At 46.8% G+C, this 26,689-nt stretch overlaps 1 protein-coding gene and 1 long non-coding RNA gene across 5 annotated transcripts; both read right to left on the bottom strand.

Moving 5' to 3' along the window:
• Positions 1 to 4,922: 4,922 nt before the first annotated feature.
• On the bottom strand, positions 4,923 to 18,663 carry LOC149361304 (uncharacterized). 3 transcript variants are annotated; one of them, XM_089572655.1, is made up of 3 exons: positions 14,352 to 18,663; positions 13,362 to 13,565; positions 4,923 to 9,472 (listed from the first exon to the last, which is right to left on the bottom strand). In XM_089572655.1, exon 3 carries the CDS (start codon positions 8,960 to 8,962, stop codon positions 7,607 to 7,609), a length of 1,356 nt encoding a protein of 451 aa, XP_089428781.1. In that variant the 5' UTR covers positions 8,963 to 9,472; positions 13,362 to 13,565; positions 14,352 to 18,663; the 3' UTR covers positions 4,923 to 7,606. The 3 variants fall into 3 exon arrangements, with proteins under 3 accessions (XP_089428781.1, XP_089428780.1, XP_089428782.1); XM_089572654.1 differs by having other exon boundaries at positions 13,362 to 13,542; XM_089572656.1 differs by lacking the exon at positions 13,362 to 13,565.
• Positions 18,664 to 18,940: 277 nt separating this feature from the next.
• Positions 18,941 to 25,217, bottom strand: LOC149361303 (uncharacterized). 2 transcript variants are annotated; one of them, XR_016288940.1, is made up of 3 exons: positions 24,941 to 25,217; positions 23,954 to 24,157; positions 18,941 to 19,892 (listed from the first exon to the last, which is right to left on the bottom strand). It is a non-coding gene; the product is annotated as an uncharacterized LOC149361303 (long non-coding RNA). The 2 variants fall into 2 exon arrangements; XR_016288939.1 differs by having other exon boundaries at positions 18,942 to 19,892; positions 23,954 to 24,134.
• Between the last annotated feature and the right edge of the window lie 1,472 nt (positions 25,218 to 26,689).

The raw sequence follows: 26,689 nt of genomic DNA, 5'->3' as shown, positions 1-26,689 counted from the left end.
CGGTCTTCCGACAATTGGCCACCGTTATTCAAAAGACTCAAGTACGAAGAAAGTATAATTCCTACATCAACTTTTGGAAAAGTGTATGTTAACTACACAGTACAACACTTTTACCAACATAGTTTTATCACTTCAAAATCATTTTGTGAACACTATCCTGGAGTGCTTAAAGAATAATAGAAGCAAAATGCAAATTATTACATTTATTGTGCACAAGTGTACATACGCGCTACAACACATGCATGATGCATCAAAATATTTTATGGAGAACAATAGAGGAACAGAATATTGCCTTCGGCACGCTTCCCCTCAGTTCCCTCTGAGTAACAATGACTGACACACAGCAATTGAAAAACATAACAGGTTTTAATTCACGATGTTTCGGCTGGAGGACCAGCCTTTTTCGAGTATAGTATATATCATTCGAAACAAAAGCTGTGCGCTTCAAATGCTGTAGTACACTTGAAAACGACTGGCCCTCCAACCAAAACATCGTCAATTAAATCCCGTTAGGTTTATCTTACATATATATGAGGTGTTTCAGGGAAGACTAAGTAATTTTCAAAAAACAGGTATTTTGAGATGAATGTATGGCTTTTTCAGCATAGTATTACCAGTGTTGGCAGGCACCAGAAAACTTGTGAAGAGTCTTACGTAATAAGCTGGTTAGCTAATTTTTATTAATGAACCTTTTCACTATCAGAAACTTTGTTAAAACATTAAGTTGGGCTAGTTGGTAACGGCTTGAAGGAATCATACTCTTAGCGGTAAGAACACACACAACACCAAGACACACACACACAGGACACCCGCTAGACTTCAACTATCTTTACTGGACAATTGTACGACATAAATATGTATCACTGAGCACACGCAGGTGCCTCGTCGTCGGCATCAGGTCTAACTACGCCCTCCCCTCTCCTCCAAGGCATACGGTTGCGCCGATAAACAATCCCTTTTTCTGCCAATGCCAGGGAGGGAGTGCTTACACACATGTCACCCGCCTCTTGAATACGAAAGGCCTGGGAGCCGAGATTGGATTGGATTGTAAAACGTTTATTGCCAACAGTCTGAAGGGCATATAGGCCCCCCGCCTAAACGACGGCCAGAAGGTCTTGGCTCCTGGCGGCGTCTTCGGCCAGTTGGACGACTTTTGTTTGAGTCTCCGGATCGGAGCTGAGTAGGAGAGCCTCCCATTGTTCAAGTGACTTTATTTTTTGTCCCTCCAGGGGGGCAAAAGGGCATTTCCAGAGAATATGGTTGAGATCCGCTTTGGCCTTACATTGCTTACACTCGTTTGAATATTGTCCCGGATAATACCCTTACAAAAATTTTTAGTAACATTCTTTAGAAAGTCTTTCGACAATTGTTAATAGAACCTACCAACATTGAATAGAAAGTATTTTAAACGCCTTTGTACATTGTAGTAACAACCTATCAACCGTCTTCCGACAATTGGCCACCGATATCCAAAAGACTCAAGTACATAGAAAGTCTTTATACTTCCTATCATCCCCTTATCGAGTTTGTATACACTTCCTACTGACCCCTTACCGACAATGTCTACCAACACCCTATTAACGGTCTTCCGACAATTGGCCACCGTTATCCAAAAGACTCAAGTACATAGAAAGTCTTTACACTTCTTATCAACCACATAACGACAATGTCTACCAACACCCTATTAACGGTCTTCCGACAATTGGCCACCGTTATCCAAAAGACTCAAGTACATAGAAAGTCTTTACACTTCTTATCAACCACATACCGACAATGTCTACCAACACCCTATCAACGGTCTTCCGACAATTGGCCACCGTTATTCAAAAGACTCAAGTACGAAGAAAGTATAATTCCTACATCAACTTTTGGAAAAGTGTATGTTAACTACACAGTACAACACTTTTACCAACATAGTTTTATCACTTCAAAATCATTTCGTGAACACTATCTTGGAGTGCTTAAAGAATAATAGAAGCAAAATGCAAATTATTACATTTATTGTGCACAAGTGTACATACACGCTACAACACATGCATGATGCATCAAAATATTTTATGGAGAACAATAGAGGAACAGAATATTGCCTTCGGCACACTTCCCCTCAGTTCCCTCTTAGTAACAATGACTGACACACAGCAATTGAAAAACATAACAGGTTTTAATTCACGATGTTTCGGCTGGAGGACCAGCCTTTTTCGAGTATAGTATAGCATTCGAAACAAAAGCTGTGTGCTTCAAATGCTGTAGTACACTTGAAAACGGCTGGCCCTCCAACCAAAACGTCGTCAATTAAATCCCGTTAGGTTTTTCTTACATATATACGAGGTGTTTCAGGGAAGACTAAGTAATTTTCAAAAAACAGGTATTTTGCGATGAATGTATGGCTTTTTCAGCATAGTATTACCAGTGTTGGCAGGCACCAGAAAACTTGTGGAGTCTTATGTAGTAAGCTGGTTAGCTAATTTTTATTAATGAGCCTTTTCACTATCAGAAACTTCGTTAAAACATTAAGTTGGGCTAGTTGGTAACGGCTTGAAGGAATCATACTCTTAGCGGTATGAACACACGCAACACCAAGACACACACACACAGGACACCCGCTAGACTTCAACTATCTTTACTGGACACTTGTACGACATAAATATGTACCACTGAGCACACGCAGGTGCCTTGTCATCGGCATCAGGTCTAACTACGCCCTCCCCTCTCCTCCAAGGCATACGGTTGCGCCGATAAACAATCCCTTTTTCTGCCAACGCCAGGGAGGGAGTGCTTACACACATGTCACTCGCCTCTTGAATACGAAAGGCCTGGGAGCCGAGAAAAAAGAAAGAGAAATTATCGAAGTCTTTCGTATTCAAGAGGCGGGTGACATGTGTAAGCACTCCCTCCGTGGCGTTGGCAGAAAAAAGAGATTGTTTACCGGCGCAACCGTATGCATTGCAGGAGAGGGCAGGGCGTAGTTAGACCTGTTGCGGATGACGAGGCACCTGCATGTGCTCAGTGATACATATTTATGTTGTACAAGTGTCCAGTAAAGATAGTTGAAGTCTAGCGGGTGTCCTGTGTGTGTGTGTCTTGGTGTTATGTGTGTTTCTTACTGCATTCCTTCACTATCAGAGTTAGGCGCCTAGTTACCATTAGAGATTTGTAGCAGTTACATGCACTGGAGGGGTTTCTTTCCCTGTGTGCTTTCAAAAGCGCATGTATTTTCGCCCGATGCAGCCAAATTTTGTCGAGCCACAGCGGCGAAAGTAATCATGTTTTGTACATTCCAGAAACTGATATGGCTACTACGAACAACTGGCTAAAAGTCTCTAACTGCAACCAGTTGCAAACCTGTGTTAGTTAAAAAGTTAATTATCAGAAATTAGTTAACCAGCTTACTAAATACACCTCACCGGCTTTCTGGTGTCTGCTAACATTGGTAATATTATGCAGCAAAAGCCATATTTTTGAAAACTACTTATTCTTCCCTGAAACACCTGGTGCATATAAATACTGCTCACTTTCCTGTACAACACAGAAATGAAATAATTTCTTCTGTAACGTGAAGGTTCCATGAGCCACTTAACAAACCCGTGGAAAAAAACTGCATGCATACACACACATCTCTCCAAAACAGCTAAAAAATCCCACACAGTGAAACAATGCTTACACTGTCTTAAGACCAACATTAAAGGCTGCAAACACTAGCGAATTAGAAGTCAAACAGATGCCAAACATATGCTAAATGTCCCCATGGATGTAGATATTGTCACGTAGCAGTTGGTACAGGTAGCGCCGCGTCCAGACGGCAGAGGAACGCCAACACCGAGATGATGCCAGCGCGTACCGAGACGGCCAGGATGGAACGTCGAGCTTCGTCTTCTTCAGCAGCGAACCGCGTGGCGCACGAGCTGCGTGCCGAACAGCCGCCGAGCGGCTATTGTTGTAGACGCGGTATTACCCTCCCTCGCGGAAAGAGCATCGGCCCGATGCTTTAACAAGAAAATAGGGAGAAAGAAGCAAAAAACAACAGAGTAACGCACAGCACTTAGTCACTGAATGTCTCGCGAAAAATAGGGCTTCATCCGCACTACATGAACAATCTCTGGTCTCTGCTGACGGCGAGTAGTCCGGGAAGCCCCATCAGGGAGGACTTCATAGGTTACGTCGCTTAGCTGACGGAGAACTCGGTAGGGGCCGAAATACTGCTTGAGCAGTTTTTCGGAAAGGCCACGGCGTCGAATGGGTGTCCATACCCACACTTTGTCGTCCGGGGCGAACGTCATCAGTCTGTGGCGGCGGTTGTAACGTCGGGCGTCACGGTCTTGTTGGTTCAGGATGCGCACTCTTGCAAGTTGTCGAGCTTCTTCTGCGCGAAGCGTGAACTCCTCGGCGCCAACGTCGGGGTCGCGGCCATCATGGGGCAGCATTGCTTCCAACATTGTCGACACTTCGCGGCCGTACAACAGACAGAAGGGCGTCCTCCGCGTGGTTTCCTGTTGAGCCGTGTTATACGCGAAAGTAATATATGGCAGGATATTGTCCCAAGATCGATGCTCAACGTCAACATACATGGACAGCATGTCGACGAGAGTTTTGTTGAGGCGCTCGGTCAGGCCATTCGTCTGGGGATGGTAGGCGGTTGTTTTCCTGTGAGTAGTGCCACTCAGCCGCATGAGGGATTCCAAGAGTTTGGCAGTGAAAGCGGTGCCTCTATCCGTGATAATTAGTGCTGGAGCGCCATGCCGGAGGACGATGCGTTCCACGAAAAATTTCGCAGCCTCGGCTGCTGTGCCGCGCTGGAGGGCCTTGGTTTCAGCGTAGCGCGTAAGGTAATCAGTAGCGACGATAATCCACCGGTTTCCCGAAGATGAAGTTGGAAAAGGGCCGAGAAGGTCCATGCCAACTTGCTCAAACGGGAGTCTGGGCACTTGAACGGGATGTAAAAGTCCAGCTGGCTTGACAGGGGGTGTTTTTCGTCGTTGACAATTACGGCACGTGCGCACATAGTGTCGTACAGTCGCCGCAAGCTTAGGCCAGTAATAGCTCTTTTTGATCCGAGCCAGAGTGCGGGCGTAGCCGAGGTGACCTGCGGTGGGCTCGTCGTGACACGCCTGCAAGATTTCTTCACGGAGATTCGCTGGAACGACGAGGAGGTAGTCGCTTCCGGTTGGAGAAAAGTTGGCTTTGTACAGCACGTTGTTGCGCAGACAAAAGGAGGACTGGGTTCTTGCGAAGGGCTGGGGAACCTCCTCGGTACGGGCTTCCAGGAAGTCGATGAGAGGTTTCAGCGCCGGGTCCTCACGTTGCTGACTGGAAATAGTCGCTGCGTCTACGGCTGCGATGAGAGGAAAGTCTGGTTCGTCGTCGTCGCGCGCAGCCTCGACTGGATATCTGGACAAGCAGTCGGCATCGTTGTGCTGGCGCCCTGATTTATAAACGATGGACATGTCAAACTCCTGAAGGCGTAAGCTCCAACGCGCAAGGCGGCCAGAGGGATCCCGTAAGTTCGTCAACCAGCAAAGAGAGTGGTGGTCGGTTACAACTTGAAAATGCCGGCCGTACAGGTAAGGTCGAAATTTTGTCACAGCCCATACCACGGCAAGGCATTCTTTTTCGGTCGTGGAATAATTAGATTCGGCACGAGACAGAGTGCGGCTGGCGTATGCTATTACGCGCTCAGCGCCGTCCTGCCACTGGACGAGTACAGCACCGATACCCACGTTGCTGGCATCTGTGTGGACGAGAGTCTCCGCACGAGAATCGAAATGACCAAGGACAGGCGTGGTTTGCAAGCGTCGCCGTAATTCATCAAATGCCTGCTGCTGCTGTTCTGTCCACGTGAATGGGACGTCCTCTCTTGTAAGATGCGTCAACGGTGCAGCAAGTCGGGAAAAGTTGGCAATGAACCGCCGGTAATACGCGCAAAGGCCCAAAAAACGCCGGACCGTTTTCTTGTCCGAAGGAGTGGGAAAGTTGGCGACGGCAGCTGTTTTAGCAGGATCCGGCCGGACTCCACGATGGCTGACGACATGGCCCAGGAAAAGGAGCTCCTCATAACCAAAGTGGCATTTCTCGGGCTTCAACGTGAGGCCGGCAGATCGTATAGCCTGTAGCACGGTCAAGAGGCGCTGGAGGTGTTCTTCGACCGTTGGCGAAAATACAACAACGTCGTCCAGGTATACCAAGCACGTCTGCCATTTCAGGCCCGACAAAACAGCGTCCATCATTCTCTGAAATGTTGCTGGAGCTGAACACAAACCGAAAGGAAGGACCTTGAACTCATAAAGGCCATCCGGCGTCACGAACGCTGTCTTCTCGCGATCCCGCTCGTCAACTTCGATCTGCCAGTAACCACTTTTTAAGTCCAGCGAAGAAAAGTAGCGCGCGTGCCGCAACCGGTCAAGAGAGTCGTCAATGCGTGGTAACGGGTAGACGTCTTTCTTGGTAACCTGGTTAAGCTTCCGGTAGTCAACGCAAAATCGCAGACTACCATCCTTCTTCTTAACCAAAACCACAGGCGAAGCCCACGGGCTCCTCGACGGCTGAATAACACCATCCTGCAGCATCTCTTTGACTTGTTCAGCTATGGCTTCACGCTCCCGCAGTGAGACACGGTATGGGTTTTGCCGAATTGGTCGGGTACTGCAGTCCGTAATGATGCGGTGCTTAGCGAGAGGCGTCTATTTGACTGCCGACGTAGACGAGAAACAGTCTTGGAACTGATGCAGTAGGCCGACTAGGCTCTCCCTATCGGCTGGGGTTAAGCCTGGGTTCACGTCGAGGATCAGCTGAGGTGTGCAAGAATTGGACGTTTCGCTCTGGAGGGCAAGGCAGTCGTTAATTTCGGCGATGCCCTCGAAGTATGCGACCGCAGTGCCCTTGGCGATGTGTTGCCGTTCGGTCCCGAAATTCGTTAGAAGGACATCTGCTAGGCCGTTCCGTAGCGTGACGATACCTCTGGCGATGCAGACCCCATGGGAGAGCACAAGCGCAGTGTTCTGTTCTGCTACGCCGTCAGCACTGCACAGGTCGTCACAAATGACGGTAACGAGGGCACAGGATCGCGGAGGGACGGTCACATCGGCGTCGATTATGCGCAGGGCCACTCTGCGTGGTTCGGTGTCGGCTGGAATCGTTCCAGGGGTCGAAAATGTTACCAGACTATCAGGAAGGTTTATGATGGCACCATGCTCACGCAAGAAGTCCATTCCGAGAATCAGGTCTTTGCAGCAGTGCGGCAGAACAACAAAAGTGCCAACAAAAGCAGAATTGGCAATGGTGACTCGAGCAGTGCATCTTCCGACAGGCGTCATGAGGTGACCGCCAGCAGTACGAATTTGAGGTCCATCCCAGGCTGTCTTTACCTTGCTGAGGCGATCCGCGAGGTGCTTGCTTATGATCGAAAAGTCCGCGCCTGTATCGACTAAAGCAGTCACTGGGTGCCCGTCAACGTGAATGCGGAGGTCGGCGCTAACTGCATCGGTGTCAGGGAAACTCTGGTTCACAGAATCGTGCTGCGGCGGCATCGGGATCTCGGCATCGCGCTCCGGCGGCGTTCGGGGGTCTTCGTTATATCCGCTGTCAGCAACCTTCCCCCCTGAGGTCGCCGCTTTCAGTTTCCCCGGCGCGGGCTTGGAGGCCTGCCCCGCAGTCCATCTGAGAAAGGCTGGCGGCTGGGCGACGTGACGCGTGCGGGAGACGGAGATCGGGGTCGGCGGTTAGAGGTGGTATCATGGGCAGCAAGGTACTCCTCTATTTCGTGGGGTCGCTCACCGAAACGGGGACAAGGAGCGTCACGTGGGAAACCCCGGAGGCCGATTTCACGGTATGGGCAACGGCGATACAGGTGGCCGGCTTCCCCGCAATGGTAACAGAGCGGCTGCTGATCAGAAGTGCGCCAAACAGCCGCCTTCCGGGCCGGTGGGCGCATGGCAGGTCCTCGCTGAGGCCGCTGGTAGAATGACGGTGGCGGAGCGGTTGGCGGCGGCGGGTGGTACGGCAAGCGTTGCACAGGTGGCAACTCGGAACGGAGAGCCGCGGCGTAGCTCATGGGGCGTGGCTCCGGCATGACTGGAGGAGGCGGTGAAAATGCTTGACGAATCTCGTCGCGCACAACCTCGGGAAGAGCCGCAGCCGTCGGGTCAGACGAGGCAAGGGTCAGTTTCTGTAGCTCTTCACGGACCACGGCGCGTATGAGCTCACGCAGCGACGCATTGTCGCTGGACACGCTCAAAGAAGCCGCACTGGCGCTTGGCTCACCGCACAAGGAGTCATTTCGGCGGTAGCGTTGATGCAAGGCCCTCTCAATGGCGGTCGCCTCTTTGATGAAGTCGGCTACCGTCTGCGGGGGATTCCGGACCAAACCAGCGAAGAGTTGGTCCTTCACACCTTGCATCAGGTGGCGGAGCTTCGCGGATTCCGCCATATCTGGGTCAGCGCGCCGACAAAGACGGGTCACGTCCTCGGCGAACATGGCAACTGTCTCATTAGGCTTTTGGACGCGAGCGTCCAGGAGGCGCCGCGCACGATCCCGGCGGTCCGTGCTAGCAAACGTGTCCCGGACCTGCTGGCGGAAGGTATCCCAGCTTTGGAGATCGGCCTCCCTGTTCTCGAACCAAATCTTGGCTCCATCTTCGAGGGCGAAATACACGTTCCGCAGCTTCTGCGCAGGGCTCCATTGGTTGAAATCGGCAACCCGCTCAAACTGGTCAAGCCAGTCTTCAACGTCTTCGAAAGTGACGCCATGGAAGCTGGCTGGCACGCGGGGTTGCTGGAGCGTCAAGTGTGAAGCGCTAGCCTGAGCCATGGTGGTATGCTCACCAGGTCGATGAGTGCGTGCCTCTTGTGGGAGGAGACCAAACTCTGGGACCAGTCCCAGAAGGCGGCGGCTGCTGCGGTGAACGGGCGTGCAGACAAGGGGTAGCTGGTCAGGACTCGATGAGCGGCTGTCTGAAGAGGTGTTGGACATGGGACGTCGAGCCCGCAACCTCCACCAGTGTCACGTAGCAGTTGGTACAGGTAGCGCCGCGTCCAGACGGCAGAGGAACGCCAACACCGAGATGATGCCAGCGCGTACCGAGACGGCCAGGATGGAACGTCGAGCTTCGTCTTCTTCAGCAGCGAACCGCGTGGCGCACGAGCTGCGTGCCGAACAGCCGCCGAGCGGCTATTGTTGTAGACGCGGCAATATTAAGCTATGAGCTGATTTTAATAAAAATGCATCAGCACAGAAATGCTTAAGCGACTTTGTTGGTGCACTATCCTGACACTTGTCCTCAATATCAGGCAGCCTGCTTGTTGTTCATCATCATCATCATGTCTGACTACGCCCACTGCAGGGCAAAGGCCTCTCCCATGCCTCTCCAATTAACCCTGTCGTTACTTGTCTGCATCACCAGCGGAAGAGGTAGCGTCCTAGTGATGAGACGTGTGCACGAACAGGTAGCCTCCTCCATGGCAGAATGCAGCAGCAAGAGAACTGCACAAGAAAACATTCAAAGTATACAGTTATAGTAACTTCTAATAGAATCAAACAAGGAGAAGCAACAATCAGTTAAATGTGCACTAAAATGCAGCACTCCGAGTGAGTTTGATAAGGCTGCTGAGTAATAGCATAAGCAGCAGTCACAAGACTAGAACTAAATGTAATGCGTCCTTGAACAAGAAAAAGCTATAACATGCTGTTGTGTTCAATTCTGCCCCCACATTCGAAGACTGAATGATATTCACAGGAACAGACATTAACGTGTTACACCTAATTAGGCTACCACGAAGAGATATTTAGCCATTCCAGTCATATGAAGATAACATGCAGGCCATCAAATATGAAAATTATTTTGTGTTTCTGATTTGTCTGCACAAAAATTCAGGCAGCTTTTGTTTTCAAAAGTGATGGCACAAAGACATTGCAATATAATGCACATGTTGCTGTAGATAATGTATCATTTGGAGCTATACCAGGTGTTAGGGGAAAATGTATGAACAAAGAGTACAAAGGTGAGCAAGTTCGTCAGGGCAAGAGTGGCACACTCTAAAGTAAATGAATCAAAATATTAAGGCACACGCTGTGTCAGATACAATACTTGTAAGTAAAGCTGCATAGAACTACAAGCGATAAAAGCCTCAGAAACGTGCCCCTAAGGGAGCAGCTGGACTGGTAGTTTTTTATTTGTCCCGCAGCACATCCCTCCAGTGCTGAGGCCTGCTCACATCTGTTTAAGTTAAGAATACAAGGGAAACAAGCAAACAAGTGTTCCAAAGAAGATAAAAATGTGCACTTAGGTTGTTCTTTATGAAATTACCTGTCACTAATTGCAGCAATAAATACCTCGAGAAAGTAAATTAAGTTATTTACCAAGTACAGAAAATTGGGCTAGTTGGTGTGGATTCATACTTAGCAGCGCAAAAAAACGAGGACCAAAGCGAACGAGGAGACACAACACAAGCGCAGACTATCAACTGAATTTTTATTCAGGAAAGGGAAGCTTTTTAAAGGCGTTAGAAAATACAAAATTGAAACACAACAACCACTACCACGCGTGCAAGGAAAGCATGACATATCATTCCTGCGTGAAAACGAACATAACAACAGGATAACAAGTGTAATCACATCAAGCCAACCCCCCGTACTGTCTGCTCATACTCAAGAACCTGCGCAGAAAAGGAACCTCCTGTTCCTGCAGGCTGACCGACGGTGATGCGGCACACGCGTCTCCTTCTTTTTTAATCAAGTAAGCTTCCATCAGTTCCCGGCAAACCTTATCTCTGTGCCTGAACAAGATGTTCGTCCTATCAAGGTGGGGAAAGCAGTTTTTGCAACCCCTGCAGTGCAAGGAGAGGTTGGAAGACACAGCACCTTTCAATGATCTCCGGTGTTCCGCTAAACGCTCATTGATACACCGACCGGTCTGGCCGATATAATTCCTACCACAGGAAAGCGGAATGCGATATACAACACCTGTGTCACAATCAGTGATCCTTTTTCTGTGGGCTATCGTACAACTGTCCCTCCGGCGGACACCACCATGCTCAAGCTTTTTTCGCACAGCACTGCACACACCAGCAAGCTTATTCCTCGCGGTGTAAACAACGTTTACCCCATACCTCGCCCCCACTTTTTTCAGGCGACGTGAAATACCGTGGACATAGGGAATTCCTACCGATCGTTTTTTCCTCGCATCTTCTGTCACCTATCGTTTTACCTCGACTCGACCTTCGTCGGGTGGGGAGGGAAAGTGTACGTCCAGAGGTCTGGCGTCTGCATCGGATCCCGTGTCACACCTGTTTTGAGCGACATATTCCTAAGCAGGATGGATGTTAAATTAGCTGAAGACTTTGCTGATCTTGCTGAAAAGGTCTTCCGGTATGTTGATGACTTTTTGATCCTCCTAAAAGATAGTTCCCCCAGGGTTATCCCGTACGTCGTCAAGGTATTCAAGGAAAGGGGCGACGGTCCATCCAGTTCCTAGACCTGAGGATCGGTTGCCATGCGAGGGGGGTGTGCTAGGAGTATCGCCCAAGGACGGAAAAGCCCCTCCTCAACCACAGGTCGGGTCATTCGAAGTTGGTAAAGGCCGGCATTGCTAGTTCTTGCCTAAAAGCCTCCTTCTCAAAAATCTTGCCGCCACAAGGTTGAATCAAGCTTCCTGGCACAAATACGCCAGCTTAAGGAAGCAGGTTTTCCTGATCACACTCTGGCTAGAGTCACGGAAAGGATCTTGGCCAGGACCGGTAGGCCAGAGGTCATCGTGACAGAGGATGCGAGGAAAAAACTATCGGTAGGAATTCCCTATGTCCACGGTATTTCACATCGCCTAAAAAAAGTGGGGGCAAGGTATGGGGTAAACGTTGTTTACACCGCGAGGAATAAGCTTCCTGGTGTGTGCAGTGCTGTGCGAAAAAAGCTTGAGCATGGTGGTGTCCGCCGGAGGGACAGTTGTACGATAGCCCACAGAAAAAGGATCACTGATTGTGACACAGGTGTTGTATATCGCATTCCGCTTTCCTGTGGTAGGAATTACATCGGCCAGACCGGTCGGTGTATCAATGAGCGTTTAGCGGAACACCGGAGATCATTGAAAGGTGCTGTGTCTTCCAACCTCTCCTTGCACTGCAGGGGTTGCAAAAACTGCTTTCCCCACCTTGATAGGACGAACATCTTGTTCAGGCACAGAGATAAGGTTTGCCGGGAACTGATGGAAGCTTACTTGATTAGAAAAGAAGGAGACGCGTGTGCCGCATCACCATCGGTCAGCCTGCAGGAACAGGAGGTTCCTTTTCTGCGCAGGTTCTTGAGTATGAACAGACAGTACGGAGGGTTGGCTTGATGTGATTACACTTGTTATCCTGTTGTTATGTTCGTTTTCACGCAGGAATGATATTTCATGCTTTCCTTGCATGCGTGGTAGTGGTTGTTGTGTTTCAATTTTGTATTTTCTAACGCCTTTAAAAAGCTTCCCTTTCCTGAATAAAAATTCAGTTGATAGTCTGCGCTTGTGTTGTGTCTCCTCGTTCGCTTTGGTCCTCGTTTTTTTTTGCGCTGCTAAGTATGAATAAGTTATTTACACAGCTTATTACAAACCTTGATGGCACGGGAGAAAGGCAACATCAAATGAATCGGTTCAAGTAAAGCCAGGGGTCTTGTTAAGGTCACAGCAATATTTGTTGACTTAGGCTCAGCTAGTGTAATGCAATCAGTAACTGAACGTCGGCATGAATAAAAATAACAATGCACCAATACTCAAATCCAAATGCATTTCAACTGTACACTGCAGTCAGTTGTGACAAAGGGAGTGTGAAAGAAAACCTCAGCAATGCTCATGACATCGAATAAGCACCTTTCTTCTGTACAGCTAAAATATAAGCTTTACAGGGTTTCATGTAATGCAAGGATAACCTGGTAAGGTATCAATTATTGATGCTACCAACAAATATGCTTCTAAAGCAGAGTGCTCCACTTGAACGCCAATATTCAATTATGCATTGCCCGTTAGGCCATGCCTATCACATCACTGGTTCACTTCAAACATGCCGTACCTTGTAAGAGGTAGGTACTGCTGAAGTAAACCTATAAAATTTATTTGCTGCTGTTAGACTGCTGTATAAAGGTCATGAAGCAGATAATTGTTTTAATTTGGTCTATACTGTGGTCAAGATTTCCAAGCACGAGAGCCATGAGGGAAAAAACTATAAAAAGCATTTCACACTATAAGACAATGCACTTGACTAGGGGAGTGCTTTCATGATGCCCGCAATATCTTTTCCCTTTCTCTTGGTCCTCTTTTAAAAGAAAAAAAAAACGAAAGAGAGAGGGAGCCTGGACCAGAAGATTTTTGGCAGGCTAAAAAAGACAAGGAAAATATACCCACTTGTCTACCTTTCCTTTTACAAGTGGCACATGCTTGATATCCAGTGTCAATGGCTGATAGGCTGAACCAGCAGGTCTTGATGTCATTTGCCTCTGGTTGAGGTAGCATTGGCTCGATGACAGATGAAAGCTGGTGCAAAAGTAGCGTGATGATACCGGTGGAGCAGCTGTACAGGGCTTGACTGCGGGTGCATTTGAAGAAAGGCTGCATTAGAGCCATGCTTTCATAAACATCATCACAGAAGCCACATCCCATTACAACCTCTAGCTGTTCAGTCCAATGTGTTCACGAGTGGAGGCTAATGATTAATTACCTATGCCTCCAATAGTTAGCAAAAAAATGGTTTACAAAGCTTGTCATACTTTTCTTAAAGCTATTATTCGCGAATCACGTTATACTTTTATCGCTTCAGACTGAAAATGGGGGAATGACATAAATGTAGTGAACGTAAAAAAATAAAATGACAACAAACCTTGCATTGTGCGATTACCTCAGCTGCACTGCAATGGAATGGTTCTGCTATTTTTAATCGTCGTTTCGTTGACCAGAACTATCAAGAAACACAGCACTTGATGTGACGGCGACGTAGAACGGGCAATGCTCCTTATCCAGCAAACACTCAGGCAGCAGAATCAAAAGACGCACGCCGCTACAAGCACTTTTCGTTCTTATGGTCTCCTTTTCACGCGCTGCTCCTGTTCAGTCGGAATAACGAATCAAGCAGCACCCCATAGTTCTCGGCGTGCAACCAAATTCTATCACATAACCCCTGCGCAGAGGAGCTGACACAAAGAGCGTGAGGCGGCGGGTTAAAAGTTGCATAGTTGGCAAGCGAGCGTGTCAGAACACCTTCTCTCTGCAAAGGATCGCGTGGTGCCCGCATTTTGCACCTCACTGCGAAAAAGACGTGAAGACCAACCCAAATGCATTCGCAGCCCTCAATCATACCCCCGACACATCGCAGAAGTCATTTTCCAGTTCTGTACTTACATTTGTCAACGTTCACGGCAAGCCGTTTCTTCTATCGGGCATCGGGCGCCGGCCGCTCTCGGCGTGGTTGCGTGCAGTACGTCAGAGCAGTTTTTGAGCACTGCGTGCGCGTAAGAACGTCTTCCGCAGCACTGGAGCCATCTGTCACCTTCCGAGTTCAGTCACACTACCACAACACTAACGAGGCCGCACATTTAACACAAACAAACTGAAGAAACGCACCCACAACATCACAACCGTCGCACCCCGTCAACAAAGAGTCGTTTCAGCGTCCTAAAAAAGATAGTGTAGCACGCGGCCAACATGAGACTCGCAATCCGCCTCCAGCAACGGAAAGATGGCGCTAATGTCGCCTAACTTTACACGCGTTAAAAAAAGAATTGATAAAGCCCTTTTTGCCACAAACTTGTTGCATTAAACAACAAAATATTTTGTTTCAATTACAAAGTCAGCAAATTGGAATGCTTGAGGTGAAAAAATGCGACTACTCACAACCATCTGTTTCTGGCGGCGCTGCGAACGAAAGCTTGGAAAACCGGGCAGCATCCGGGCAGCTACAGGCGGCGCATCTGGGGCCAGGAAAGCCGCAGCCGCTGCACGGCTGCACTGTCTGCCTAGTTATAAGGCTATAACTCAGCTCCCCGTAACTGCGTCGCAGAATAAGGAATGATGATGATGTTGCCAAACGCTACTGGTTTCGGTTTTTATTTTCGCATATTGTGTGGCTTAGCGTACTCTACACAGCTTGGCTCATGCGATTTAGTGTACGTGTGTGTACCTAGGGAACACGAGCGTTCGCACGCCGCTCTAGCGTGACGCGCGAAACTTTCAAGGCTGCGCTGCAGCATCGCCTCTGTTTTGTGTGTGTTTATATCACGTCATTGGACACCTTGCGCGCTCTTTGCTCGAGCGAGCCCCGCCGACAGTCGCGCTACCGTAGTCTTTTTGTGTGCTTCCTTGATTGTTTTTTGCCTCTGCCTTACGCGGTCCTCGCGGCTCGGTCTCACGTCCGCTGATGGCAGTAAGAAAAGGCGAAGAATGAACACATGCTTTCGCGCGTCTACTCCGTATGACTACTTTAAAACCCAACACTTTATTCCAGGATTCCTTAGTCATTGCATTACGGGAAGATAGAAAATACAGCTATCACCACGTTTTCCCTCGCCACAGCTTCGTACCGTGTTTGCGTTGAAGGAGATGCAAGTGAAGAGGCGGAAGAGGCACTGCGCCTGTGCTTTAGCGGTGCTCAAAGTGGGGGCTGCTCTCACCCTAGCTTTTTCCATACTGGAAGCTCCTCTGTGGCTCAGTACTAGCGAAAAATGTAACAAGTCAAGAATGAGGGCTTATAGTGCTCCAATTGCCGTGCACCTTCCTCATGCAAAGCCCTTGTTACCGCAGTTGAGTACAGCGGGCCGCTGTTATCTGTTTTGTTTCTCTATACTTCTATTTATAGTAGCGGCCGCCGAACATGAATAAAAATTAATATTGCCTTGCCTGAAATTTCGCATGTACAGTCGCTGAGGAACGAAGCAACTTGACTTTTCGAAGCTGTAAGCCTGCACACGTTACACAGAATTTACTCAGAGCGCGAAGCGGTGCGGCCCTTTTCGCGCGGGGTTTTTCAGTCCCGTGCGATCAGCCATTGCTGGTCGCTCGAGGAGGAGGGTAGTGCGAGGGTTTAAATTGGGCGCTCCCACGTGGAGTGGCATAAAGTGTACCGGGCACTTTTGCATAGCGGGCAGTGTGCAGGGAAAGTGTGCTTGCGGTGCAGGTTCAGGAAGCTGGTGATATAATTTGGGCGCCATTTGGGCTAGCGAGAACGTGTCCTTCAATGAGTGTGGAAACACATCGGTGCAATGCTAAACTTGAATTTTTTTGGAGCTCGCAACAATAATCCCTCTGAAACCTCAGAGCGAAACGCTCTTAATGCTAGTGTGTTTTAGCACCGTCGTACGGTACATCACTGTTCAACTGCACGTTAAAATGTGACCTATCAAGAATTACAACAATAGCAACACCAACGTGTTTCGAATTAGCAGAGTTGTTGTACAGCTCTGCTGAAATTCTTTGTTAGTTCTGAAATGTTAAATCTGTTTAATGACTGCCTGAGTACAGAATTTAAGGACGAATACGCAGCAGAAAGCATTGTTTTCGTGTAGAATGAGGCATCAGCGAAACTGATTCGCTGTAACGAAGTCATCATTGCGCTTATGTAACACAATATGTCACTAGCTCCTATTTTTTCTTAAAGTTCTTTTAATTTCCTTGAAGTGCGAGGCAATAATACTTGAGTATTCTATGAATTCATTCACTTTGTACCAAAATTATTTCGTTTGCTGGTAACTTTTTTCGTACACTTCATACAATCAAAAATTGTCACTAAATGTCTTCAATTCAAGGCACGCGTCGTTTCTGAATTTCGGGATAAATGTTCTGTTATGAACTTTGCCCTTTTCCCCGCACTCGAAAATGCGAAAGCAGTAAAGCTAGTATTGAGAAAATTGAACTGAAATTTCTAAAAATCCACAGCGTGATCGGCTATGGGAATGTGATTGCAAATTTTTGTTTCGTCTTCAAGGTTAGTTAAGTTGCCGCTTTGAAGTTGTCGGCTACAGTACTTGATTATTTCAGGCTTTTATTTGTTTATTCGCATAACCAAAATGCTGTCTCGATTCGTAGTATATTTCTATTGACAGCAGTATATAAGCAGTAAGAAAATTGTATGAACGTTCTATCAACAAATGTTGATAAAATATGTCCTAAGATAATGTGACTACAAATGTTTGTTTCGTGTTCAAGGTTGCTTTAGTTGCATTGACATGTTAGGCTAGAGTACTTAATTAATTTAGGCATTTATTCTCATTATAAAACGTTCTGTCGGTGTCTAGTATGTTTCTACTGACAGCAGTACATAGAAAGCAGTAAGGAAATTGTATGAACTTCCTATCAACGAATGTTAATAGAATATGCTCGGCAAGGGAATGTGAGTGTAATGTTTGTTTCGTGTTCAAGGTTGTTTTAATAGCTTTGAAGTGTTCGCCTACAGTACATGATTTGAGGCATCTATTCGCATGACCAAAAATGTTTTGTCACTTTCTAGAGTATTTCTGCTCACAGCAGTCCGTAAAGTACATAAAGTATTAAAATGGAATATATTTTATGTTTTAAAACGTTTTCCCATATCCTGATTACATTCCAAACGCATTTGCTGCGAATAATGTTGGTCGCTTTTCGATATAGTGAAATTGTTGACTAGCTGCAACAGATTCCACCATGCAATCAGGTAAGATGTCGTCACGATTATGCGAACAAGATAGTGTTAATCACCTCGAACACCATGCAGTTTGTTCATTTACTCCTCTCAACGTGTCAAACTGCACCCAGATTTTCTAGTAACTTTCTATTGACAGGAGTAAATACAAAGAAGTAACAGTCTACCAACTTTGTATTGACAAAGGTGCATAGAATGTAAAAATTATTTTCTAGTAACTTTCTATTGACAGGAGTACATACAAAGAAGTAACTTCTACCAACGTTGTATGAACAATTGTTGATAGAATGTAAAAGTTACTACAAGGTTACTAGAGTCAATAGAATGTTAATACAAATTCTAAAGAAAGTTGATATCCATTTTTGTAAGGGTAACGACTACATAACCGGGTTCGGAAACGTATAAGTTTGGAGACGGCGCCAAGAGGTGGCCTGACTCTTTGTCAATGATTTATCAGCAGCGGGGTACTTTGTTCGATTGAGCCTATAATGTTGTGTGATTTCTCTGTAACCTACAAGACGATCCCTGTCTGCGAAGCCCTCGGTATGGCCACTGGCTCGGAAAGCAAGACCTCGAGCCAGTTCGTGAGCTGCTTCATTTCCAGCCAGGGATGCGTGTGCAGGTGTCCAGACTATGCGAATTTTGCGGTCGTCCCTTGCAGTCCGCAGGATTCCGTTCGTCAGAGGGGAGACCCTCCCCTTGGCAAAGTTCATCACTGCTACCTTTGAGTCACTGACTATCATTGACGCATCCGTGCCCACTATTGCAAGTGCGATGGCGGCTTCTTCTGCAATTTCGGGACTGTCCGTTGTGATCGAAGCGCCGGCTCGGAGATATGTCTCGGCGCTAGCTACCGCTATCACCATTCTCCCCCTCCCGCAATTAGCTGCGTCCACGTAGGCCACGTCTTCTATCGGATAGTTTTTGAAACATTTGCCGAGGGCTTCAGCCCGTTTCTCTCTGCGATCCTTGTGGTGGACGGGATGCATGTTTTTCGGTAGTGGTGGGATCATCAGCCTATCGCGCACGCTCTTAAGCATGTCAAAAAGAAAGAAAAATTATCGAAGTCTTTCGTATTCAAGAGGCGGGTGACATGTGTAAGCACTCCCTCCCTGGTGTTGGCAGAAAAAGAGATTGTTTATCGGCGCAACCGTATGCCTTGCAGGAGAGGGCAGGGCGTAGTTAGACCTGTTGCGGATGACGAGGCACCTGCGTGTGCTCAGTGATACATATTTATATTGTACAAGTGTCCAGTAAAGATAGTTGAAGTCTAGCGGGTGTCCTGTGTGTGTGTGTGTCTTGGTGTTGTGTGTGTTTCTTACTGCTAAGAATATGATTCCTTCACTATCAGAGTTAGGCGTCTAGTTGCCATTACAGATTTGTAGCAGTTACATGCACTGGAGGGGTTTCTTTCCCTGTGTGCTTTCAAAAGCGCATGTATTTTCGCACGATGCAGCCAAATTTTGTCGAGCCACAGCGGCGAAAGTAATCATGTTTTGTACATTCCAGAAACTGATATGGCTACTACGAACTGGCTAAAAGTCTCTAACTGCAACCAGTTGCAAACCTGTGTTAGTTAAAAAGTTAATTATCAGAAATTAGTTAACCAGCTTACTAAATACACCTCACCGGCTTTCTGGTGTCTGCTAACACTGGTAATATTATGCAGCAAAAGCCATATTTTTGAAAACTACTTATTCTTCCCTGAAACACCTGGTGCATATAAATACTGCTCACTTTCCTGTACAACACAGAAACGAAATAATTTCTTCTGTAACATGAAAGTTCCATGAGCCACATAACAAACCCGTGGAAAAAAACTGCATGCATACACACACATCTCTCCAAAACAGCTAAAAAATCCCACACAGTGAAACAATGCTTACACTGTCTTAAGACCAACATTAAAGGCTGCAAACACTAGCGAATTAAAAGTCAAACAAATGCCAAACATATGCTAAATGTCCCCATGGATGTAGATATTAAGCTATGAGCTGATTTTAATAAAAATGCATCAGCACAGAAATGCTTAAGAGACTTTGTTGGTGCACTATCCTGACACTTGTCCTCAATATCATGCAGCCTGCTTGTTGTTCATCATCATCATCAGCCTGACTATGCCCACTGCAGGGCAAAGGCCTCTCCCATGCCTCTCCAATTAACCCTGTCGTTACTTGTCTGCATCACCAGTGGAAGAGGTAGCGTCCTAGTGATGAGACGTGTGCACGAACAGGTAGCCTTCTCCATGGCAGAATGCAGCAGCAAGAGAACTGCACAAGAAAACATTCAAAGTATACAGTTATAGTAACTTCTAATAGAATCAAACACGGAGCAGCAACAATCAGTTAAATGTGCACTAAAATGCAGCACTCCGAGTGAGTTTGATAAGGCTGCTGAGTAATAGCATAAGCAGCAGTCACAAGACTAGAACTAAATGTAATGCGTCCTTGAACAAGAAAAAGCTATAACATGCTGTTGTGTTCAATTCTGCCCCCACATTCGAAGACTGAATGATATTCACAGGAACTGACATTAACGTGTTACACCTAATTAGGCAGGCTCGAGACAAGGCGGTAGGTGACTATAGGTTCTAGGAACAGTAGGGGAGAGTTATTAGTAGAGTTCGCAGATAGAAATAGTTTACGGATTATGAATACCTTCTTCCGCAAACGAGCAAACAGGAAGTGGACGTGGAAGAGCCCCAATGGTGAGACTAAACATGAAATAGACTTCATACTGTGTGCACACCCTGGCATCGAAGAGGATGTGGAGGTCCTCGGTAAGGTCCGTTGTAGCGACCACAGAATGGTAAGGTCTCGTGTTAGCTTAGATTTGAAGAGGGAACGGAGGAAACTAGTGAAGCGAAAGGCTATTAACGAGTTAGCATTAAGAGGGAAGGTAGAGGAATTCAGACTGTCGCTGCAAAACAGATTTTCCGCTTTAACTGAAGAAGACGACCGCAGTGTTGAAACAATGAATGATAATCTTACAGCTATCGTTACAGAGTGCGCCGCAGAAGTAGGTGGTAGGATGGTTCGACAGGATACCAGCAAGCTATCTCAGGAGACTAAAGATCTGATTAAGAAACGCCAAAGCATGAGGACTTCTAACTCTACAGACAGGATAGAACTAGCAGATCTATCGAAGTTAATAAATAAGCGCAAGGTAGCCGACATAAGAAAGTTTAACGTGGAGAAAATCGAGCATGCTCTAAGGAACGGAGGTAGCCTAAAATCAGTGAGGAGAAAACTGGGCATAGGTAAAAACCAGATGTATGCACTAAAAGACAAACAGGGCAATGTCATCAGCAATATGGATAAGATAGTTGAATTAGCCGAAGAATTCTACACAAATCTATACAGTAGCGAATGTAATCATCAAGTTACTGAGGGAGGCAGTCGAGCACAGCAATGGGACATCCTGCCAGTAACGAAGGAGGAAGTAAAGAAAGCCTTAGGAGCAATGCAAAGAGGGAAAGCAGCTGGTGAGGATCAGGTAACAGCAGATTTGTTGAAGTATGGAGGAGAGATTGTGCTACAAAAACTAGCCACCCTGTATACGCAGTGCCTTGTGACCTCGAGAGCACCAGAAGCTTGGAAGAACGCTAACATTATCTTAATTCATAAGAAAGGAGACGTCAAGGACTTGAAGAATTACAGACCAATCAGCTTATTGTCCATTGCCTACAAGGTATTTACTAAGGTAATCGCTAATAGAGTCAGGAAAACCTTGGACTTTAGTCAACCAAATGATCAGGCAGGCTTTCGTAAAGGATACTCGACAATAGACCACATTCACACTACCAATCAGGTGATAGAAAAATGCGCGGAATATAACCAACCCCTATATACAGCCTTCATTGATTACGAGAAAGCATTTGACTCAGTGGAAACCTCAGCTGTCATGCAGGCATTGCGGAATCAGGGTGTGGAAGAGTGTTATGTGAAAATATTGGAAGATATTTATAACGATTGCACAGCTACTATAGTTCTCCATAAAGTCAGCAATAAAATTTCAATACGGAAAGGTGTCAGGCAGGGAGACATGATCTCGCCAATGGTCTTCAATGCCTGCTTACAGGAGGTATTCCGGGGACTGGAATGGGAACAGTTAGGGATAAGAGTTAATGGAGAATACCTGAGTAATTTGCGATTCGCTGATGACATTGCCTTGCTAAGCCACTCAGGACAAGAACTGCAAAGCATGATCAACCAGTTAGACAGGCAGAGCAGAACGGTGGGGCTAAGAATTAACATGCAGAAAACCAAAGTAATGTTCAACAGCCTAGCAAGGGAACAGCAGTTCGCAATTGGTAGCGAGGTGCTGGAAGTAGTAAGAGAATATGTCTACTTAGGGCAGGTAGTGACCGCAGATCCGGATCATGAGAGGGAAATAACTAGAAGAATAAGAATGGGGTGGAGCGCATATAGCAGATTCTCTCAGATCATGTTTGGTAGCTTACCAATATCCCTGAAGAGAAAAGTATACAACAGCTGTATCCTACCGGTACTCACCTATGGGGCAGAAACGTGGAGGCTAACAAAGAAGGTTCAGCTTAAGTTAAGAACAACGCAGCGAGCTATGGCAAGGAAAATGATAGGTGTAACGTTAAGAGATCGGAAGAGGGCGGAGTGGGTGAGGGAACAAACGCGGGTTAATGACGTCTTAGTTGAAATCAAGAAGAAGAAATGGGCTTGGGCAGGGCATGTAATGCGAAGGCAAGATAACCGCTGGTCCTTAAGGGTAACGGAGTGGATTCCAAGAGAAAGCAAACGCATCAGGGGACGGCAGAAAGTTAGGTGGTCGGATGAGATTAAGAAGTTTGCGGGGATACAGTGTCGGCAAGTGACAAAGGACAGGGTTAATTGGAGAGACATGGGAGAGGTCTTTGCCCTGCAGTGGGTGTAGTCAGGCTGATGATGATGATGACCAAATTAGGCTACCACGAAGAGATATTTAGCCATTCCAGTCATATGAAGATAACATGCAGGCCATAAAATATAAAAATTATTTTGTGTTTCTGATTTGTCTGCACAAAAATTCAGGCAGCTTTTGTTTTCAAAAGTGATGGCACAAAGACATTGCAATATAATGCACATGTTGCTGTAGATAATGTATCATTTGGAGCTATACCAGGTGTTAGGGGAAAATGTATGAACAAAGAGTACAAAGGTGAGCAAGTTCGTCAGGGCAAGAGTGGCACACTCTAAAGCAAATGAATCAAAATATTAAGGCACACACTGCGTCAGATACAATACTTGTAAGTAAAGCTGCATAGAACTACAAGCGATAAAAGCCTCAGAAACGTGCCCCTAAGGGAGCAGCTGGACTGGTAGTTTTTTATTTGTCCCGCAGCACATCCCTCTAGTGCTGAGGCCTGCTCATATCTGTTTAAGTTAAGAATACAAGGGAAACAAGCAAACAAGTGTTCCAAAGAAGATAAAAATGTGCACTTAGGTTGTTCTTTAGGAAATTACCTGTCACTAATTGCAGCAATAAATACCTCGAGAAAGAAAATAAGTTATTTACACAGCTTATTACAAACCTTGATGGCACGGGAGAAAGGCAACATCAAATGCATTGGTTCAAGTAAAGCCAGGGGTCTTGTTAAGGTCACAGCAATATTTGTTGACTTAGGCTCAGCTAGTGTAATGCAATCAGTAACAACGTCGGCATGAATAAAAAAAACAATGCACCAATCCTCAATTCCAAATGCATTTCAACTGTACAGTGCAGTCAGTTGTGACAAAGGGAGTGTGAAAGAAAACCTCAGCAATGCTCATGACATCGAATAAGCACCTTTCTTCTGTACAGCTAAAATATAAGCTTTGCAGGGTTTCATGTAATGCAAGGATAACCTGGTAAGGTATCAATTATTGATGCTAGCAACAAATATGCTTCTAAAGCAGAGTGCTCCACTTGAACGCCAATATTCAATTATGCATTGCCCGTTAGGCCATGCCTATCACATCACTGGTTCACTTCAAACATGCCATACCTTGTAAGAGGTAGGTACTGCTGAAGTAAACCTATAAAATTTATTTGCTGCTTTTAGACTGCTGTATAAAGGTCATGAAGCAGATAATTGTTTTAATTTGGTCTATACAGTGGTCAAGATTTCCAAGCACGAGAGGCATGAGGGAAAAAACTATAGAAAGCATTTCACACTATAACACAATGCACTTGACTAGGGGAGTGCTTTCATGACGCCCGCAATATCTTTTCCCTTTCTCTTGGTCCTCTTTTAAAAGAAAAAAAAAAACGAAAGAGAGAGGGAGCCTGGACCAGAAGATTTTTGGCAGGCTAAAAAAGACAAGGAAAATATACCCACTTGTCTACCTATCCTTTTACAAGTGGCACATGCTTGATATCCAGTGTCAATGGCTGATAGGCTGAACCAGCAGGTCTTGATGTCATTTGCCTCTGGTTGAGGTAGCATTGGCTCGATGACAGATGAAAGCTGGTGCAAAAGTAGCGTGATGATACCGGTGGAGCAGCTGTACAGGGCTTGACTGCGGGTGCATTTGAAGAAAGGCTGCATTAGAGCCATGCTTTCATAAACATCACAGAAGCCACATCCCATTAAAACCTCTAGCTGTTCAGTCCAATGTGTTCATGAGTGGAGGCTAATTATTAATTACCTATGCCTCCAATAGTTAGCAAAAAAATGGTTTACAAAGCTTGTCATACTTTTCTTAAAGCTATTATTCGCGAATCACGTTATACTTTTATCGCTTCAGACTGAAAATGGGGGAATGACATAAATGTAGTGAACGTAAAAAAATAAAATGACAACAAACCTTCCATTGGGCGATTACCTCAGCTGCACTGCAATGGAATGGTTCTGCTATTTTTAATCGTCATTTCGTTGACCAGAACTATCAAGAAACACAGCACTTGATGTGACTGCGACGTAGAACGGGCAATGCTCCTTATCCAGTAAACACTCAGTCAGCAGAATCAAAAGACGCACGCCGCTACAAGCACTTTTCGTTCTTATGGTCTCCTTTTCACGCGCTGCTCCTGTTCAGCCGGAATAACGAATCAAGCAGCACCCCATAGTTCTCGGCGTGCAACCAAATTCTATCACATAACTCCTGCGCCGAGGAGCTGACGCAAACAGCGTGAGGCGGCGGGTTAAAAGTTGCATAGATGGCAAGCGAGCGTGTCAGAACACCTTCTCTCTGCAAACGATCGCGTGGTGCCCGCATTTTGCACCTCACTGCGAACAAGACGTGAAGACCAACCCAAATGCATTCGCAGCCCTCAATCATACCCCCGACACATCGCAGAAGTCATTTTCCAGTTCTGTACTTACATTTGTCAACGTTCACGGCAAGCCGTTTCTTCTATCGGGCATCGGGCGTCGGCCGCTCTCGGCGTGGTTGCGTGCAGTACGTCAGAGCAGTTTTTGAGCACTGCGTGCGCGTAAGAACGTCTTCCGCAGCACTGGAGCCATCTGTCACCTTCCGAGTTCAGTCACACTACCACAACACTAACGAGGCCGCACATTTAACACAAACAAACTGAAGAAACGCACCCACATCACAACCGTCGCACCCCGCCAACAGAGTCGTTTCAGCGTCCTAAAAAAGATAGTGTAGCGCGCGGCCAACATGAGACTCGCAATCCGCCGCCAGCGAACGGAAAGGTGGCGCTAATGTCGCCTAACTTTACACGCGTTAAAAAAGAATTGATAAAGCCCTTTTTGCCACAAACTTGTTGCATTAAACGACAAAATATTTTGTTTCAATTACAAAGTCAGCAAATTGGAATGATTGCGGTGAGAAAATGCGACTACTCACAAGCATCTGTTTCTGGCGGCGCTGCGAACGAAAGCTTGGAAAACCGGGCAGCATGCCGGGCAGCTACAGGCGACGCATCTGGGGCCAGGAAAGCCGCAGCCGCTGCACGGCTGCACTGTCTGTCTAGTTCTAAGGCTATAACTCAGCTCCCCGTAACTGCGTCGCAGAATAAGGAATGATGATGATGTTGCCAAACGCTACTGGTTTCGGTTTTTATTTTCGCATATTGTGTGGCTTAGCGTACTCTACACAGCTTGGCTCATGCGATTTAGTGTACGTGTGTGTACCTAGGGAACACGAGCGTTCGCACGCCGCTCTAGCGTGACGCGCGAAACTTTCAAGGCTGCGCTGCAGCATCGCCTCTGTTTTGTGGGTGTTTATATCACGTCATTGGACACCTTGCACGCTCTTTGCTCGAGCGAGCCCCGCCGACAGTCGCGCTACCGTAGTCTTTTTGTGTGCTTCCTTGATTGCTTTTTGCCTCTGCCTTATGCGGTCCTCGGCTCGGCCTCACGTCCGCTGATGGCAGTAAGAAAAGGCGAAGACTGAACACATGCTTTCGCGCGTCTACTCCGTATGACTACGTTAAAACCCAACACTTTATTCCAGGATTCCTTAGTCATTGCATTACGGGAAGATAGAAAATACAGCTCTCACCACGTTTTCCCTCGCCACAGCTTCGTACCGTGTTTGCGTTGAAGGAGATGCAAGTGAAGATGCGGAAGAGGCACTGCGCCTGTGTTTTAGCGGTGCTCAAAGTGGGGGCTGCTCTCACCCTAGCTTTTTCCATACTGGAAGCTCCTCTGTGGCTCAGTACTACCGAAAAATGTAACAAGTCAAGAATGAGGGCTTATAGTGCTCCAATTGCCGTGCACCTTCCTCATGCAAAGCCCTTGTTACCGCAGTTGAGTACAGCGGGCCGCTGTTACCTGTTTTGTTTCTCTATACTTCTCTTTATAGTATCGGCCGCCGAACATGAATAAAAATTAATATTGCCTTGCCTGAAATTTCGCATGTACAGTCGCTGAGGAACGAAGCAACTTGAGTTCTCGAAGCTGTAAGCCTGCACCCGTTACACAGAATTTACTCAGAGCGCGAAGCGGTGCGGCCCTTTTCGCGCGGGGTTTTTCAGTCCCGTGCGATCAGCCATTGCTGGTCGCTCGAGGAGGAGGGTAGTGCGAGGGTTTAAATTGGGCGCTCCCACGTGGAGTGGCATAGTGTACCGGGCACTTTTGCATGGCGGGCAGTGTGCAGGGAAAGTG

This window comes from Amblyomma mixtum, chromosome 2 (genome assembly GCF_055824585.1).
Source record: "Amblyomma mixtum isolate Tamu chromosome 2, ASM5582458v1, whole genome shotgun sequence".
In the NCBI taxonomy this organism is placed as follows: Eukaryota; Metazoa; Arthropoda; class Arachnida; order Ixodida; family Ixodidae; genus Amblyomma; species Amblyomma mixtum.
This window is presented reverse-complemented; position numbering and strand designations above follow the sequence as displayed.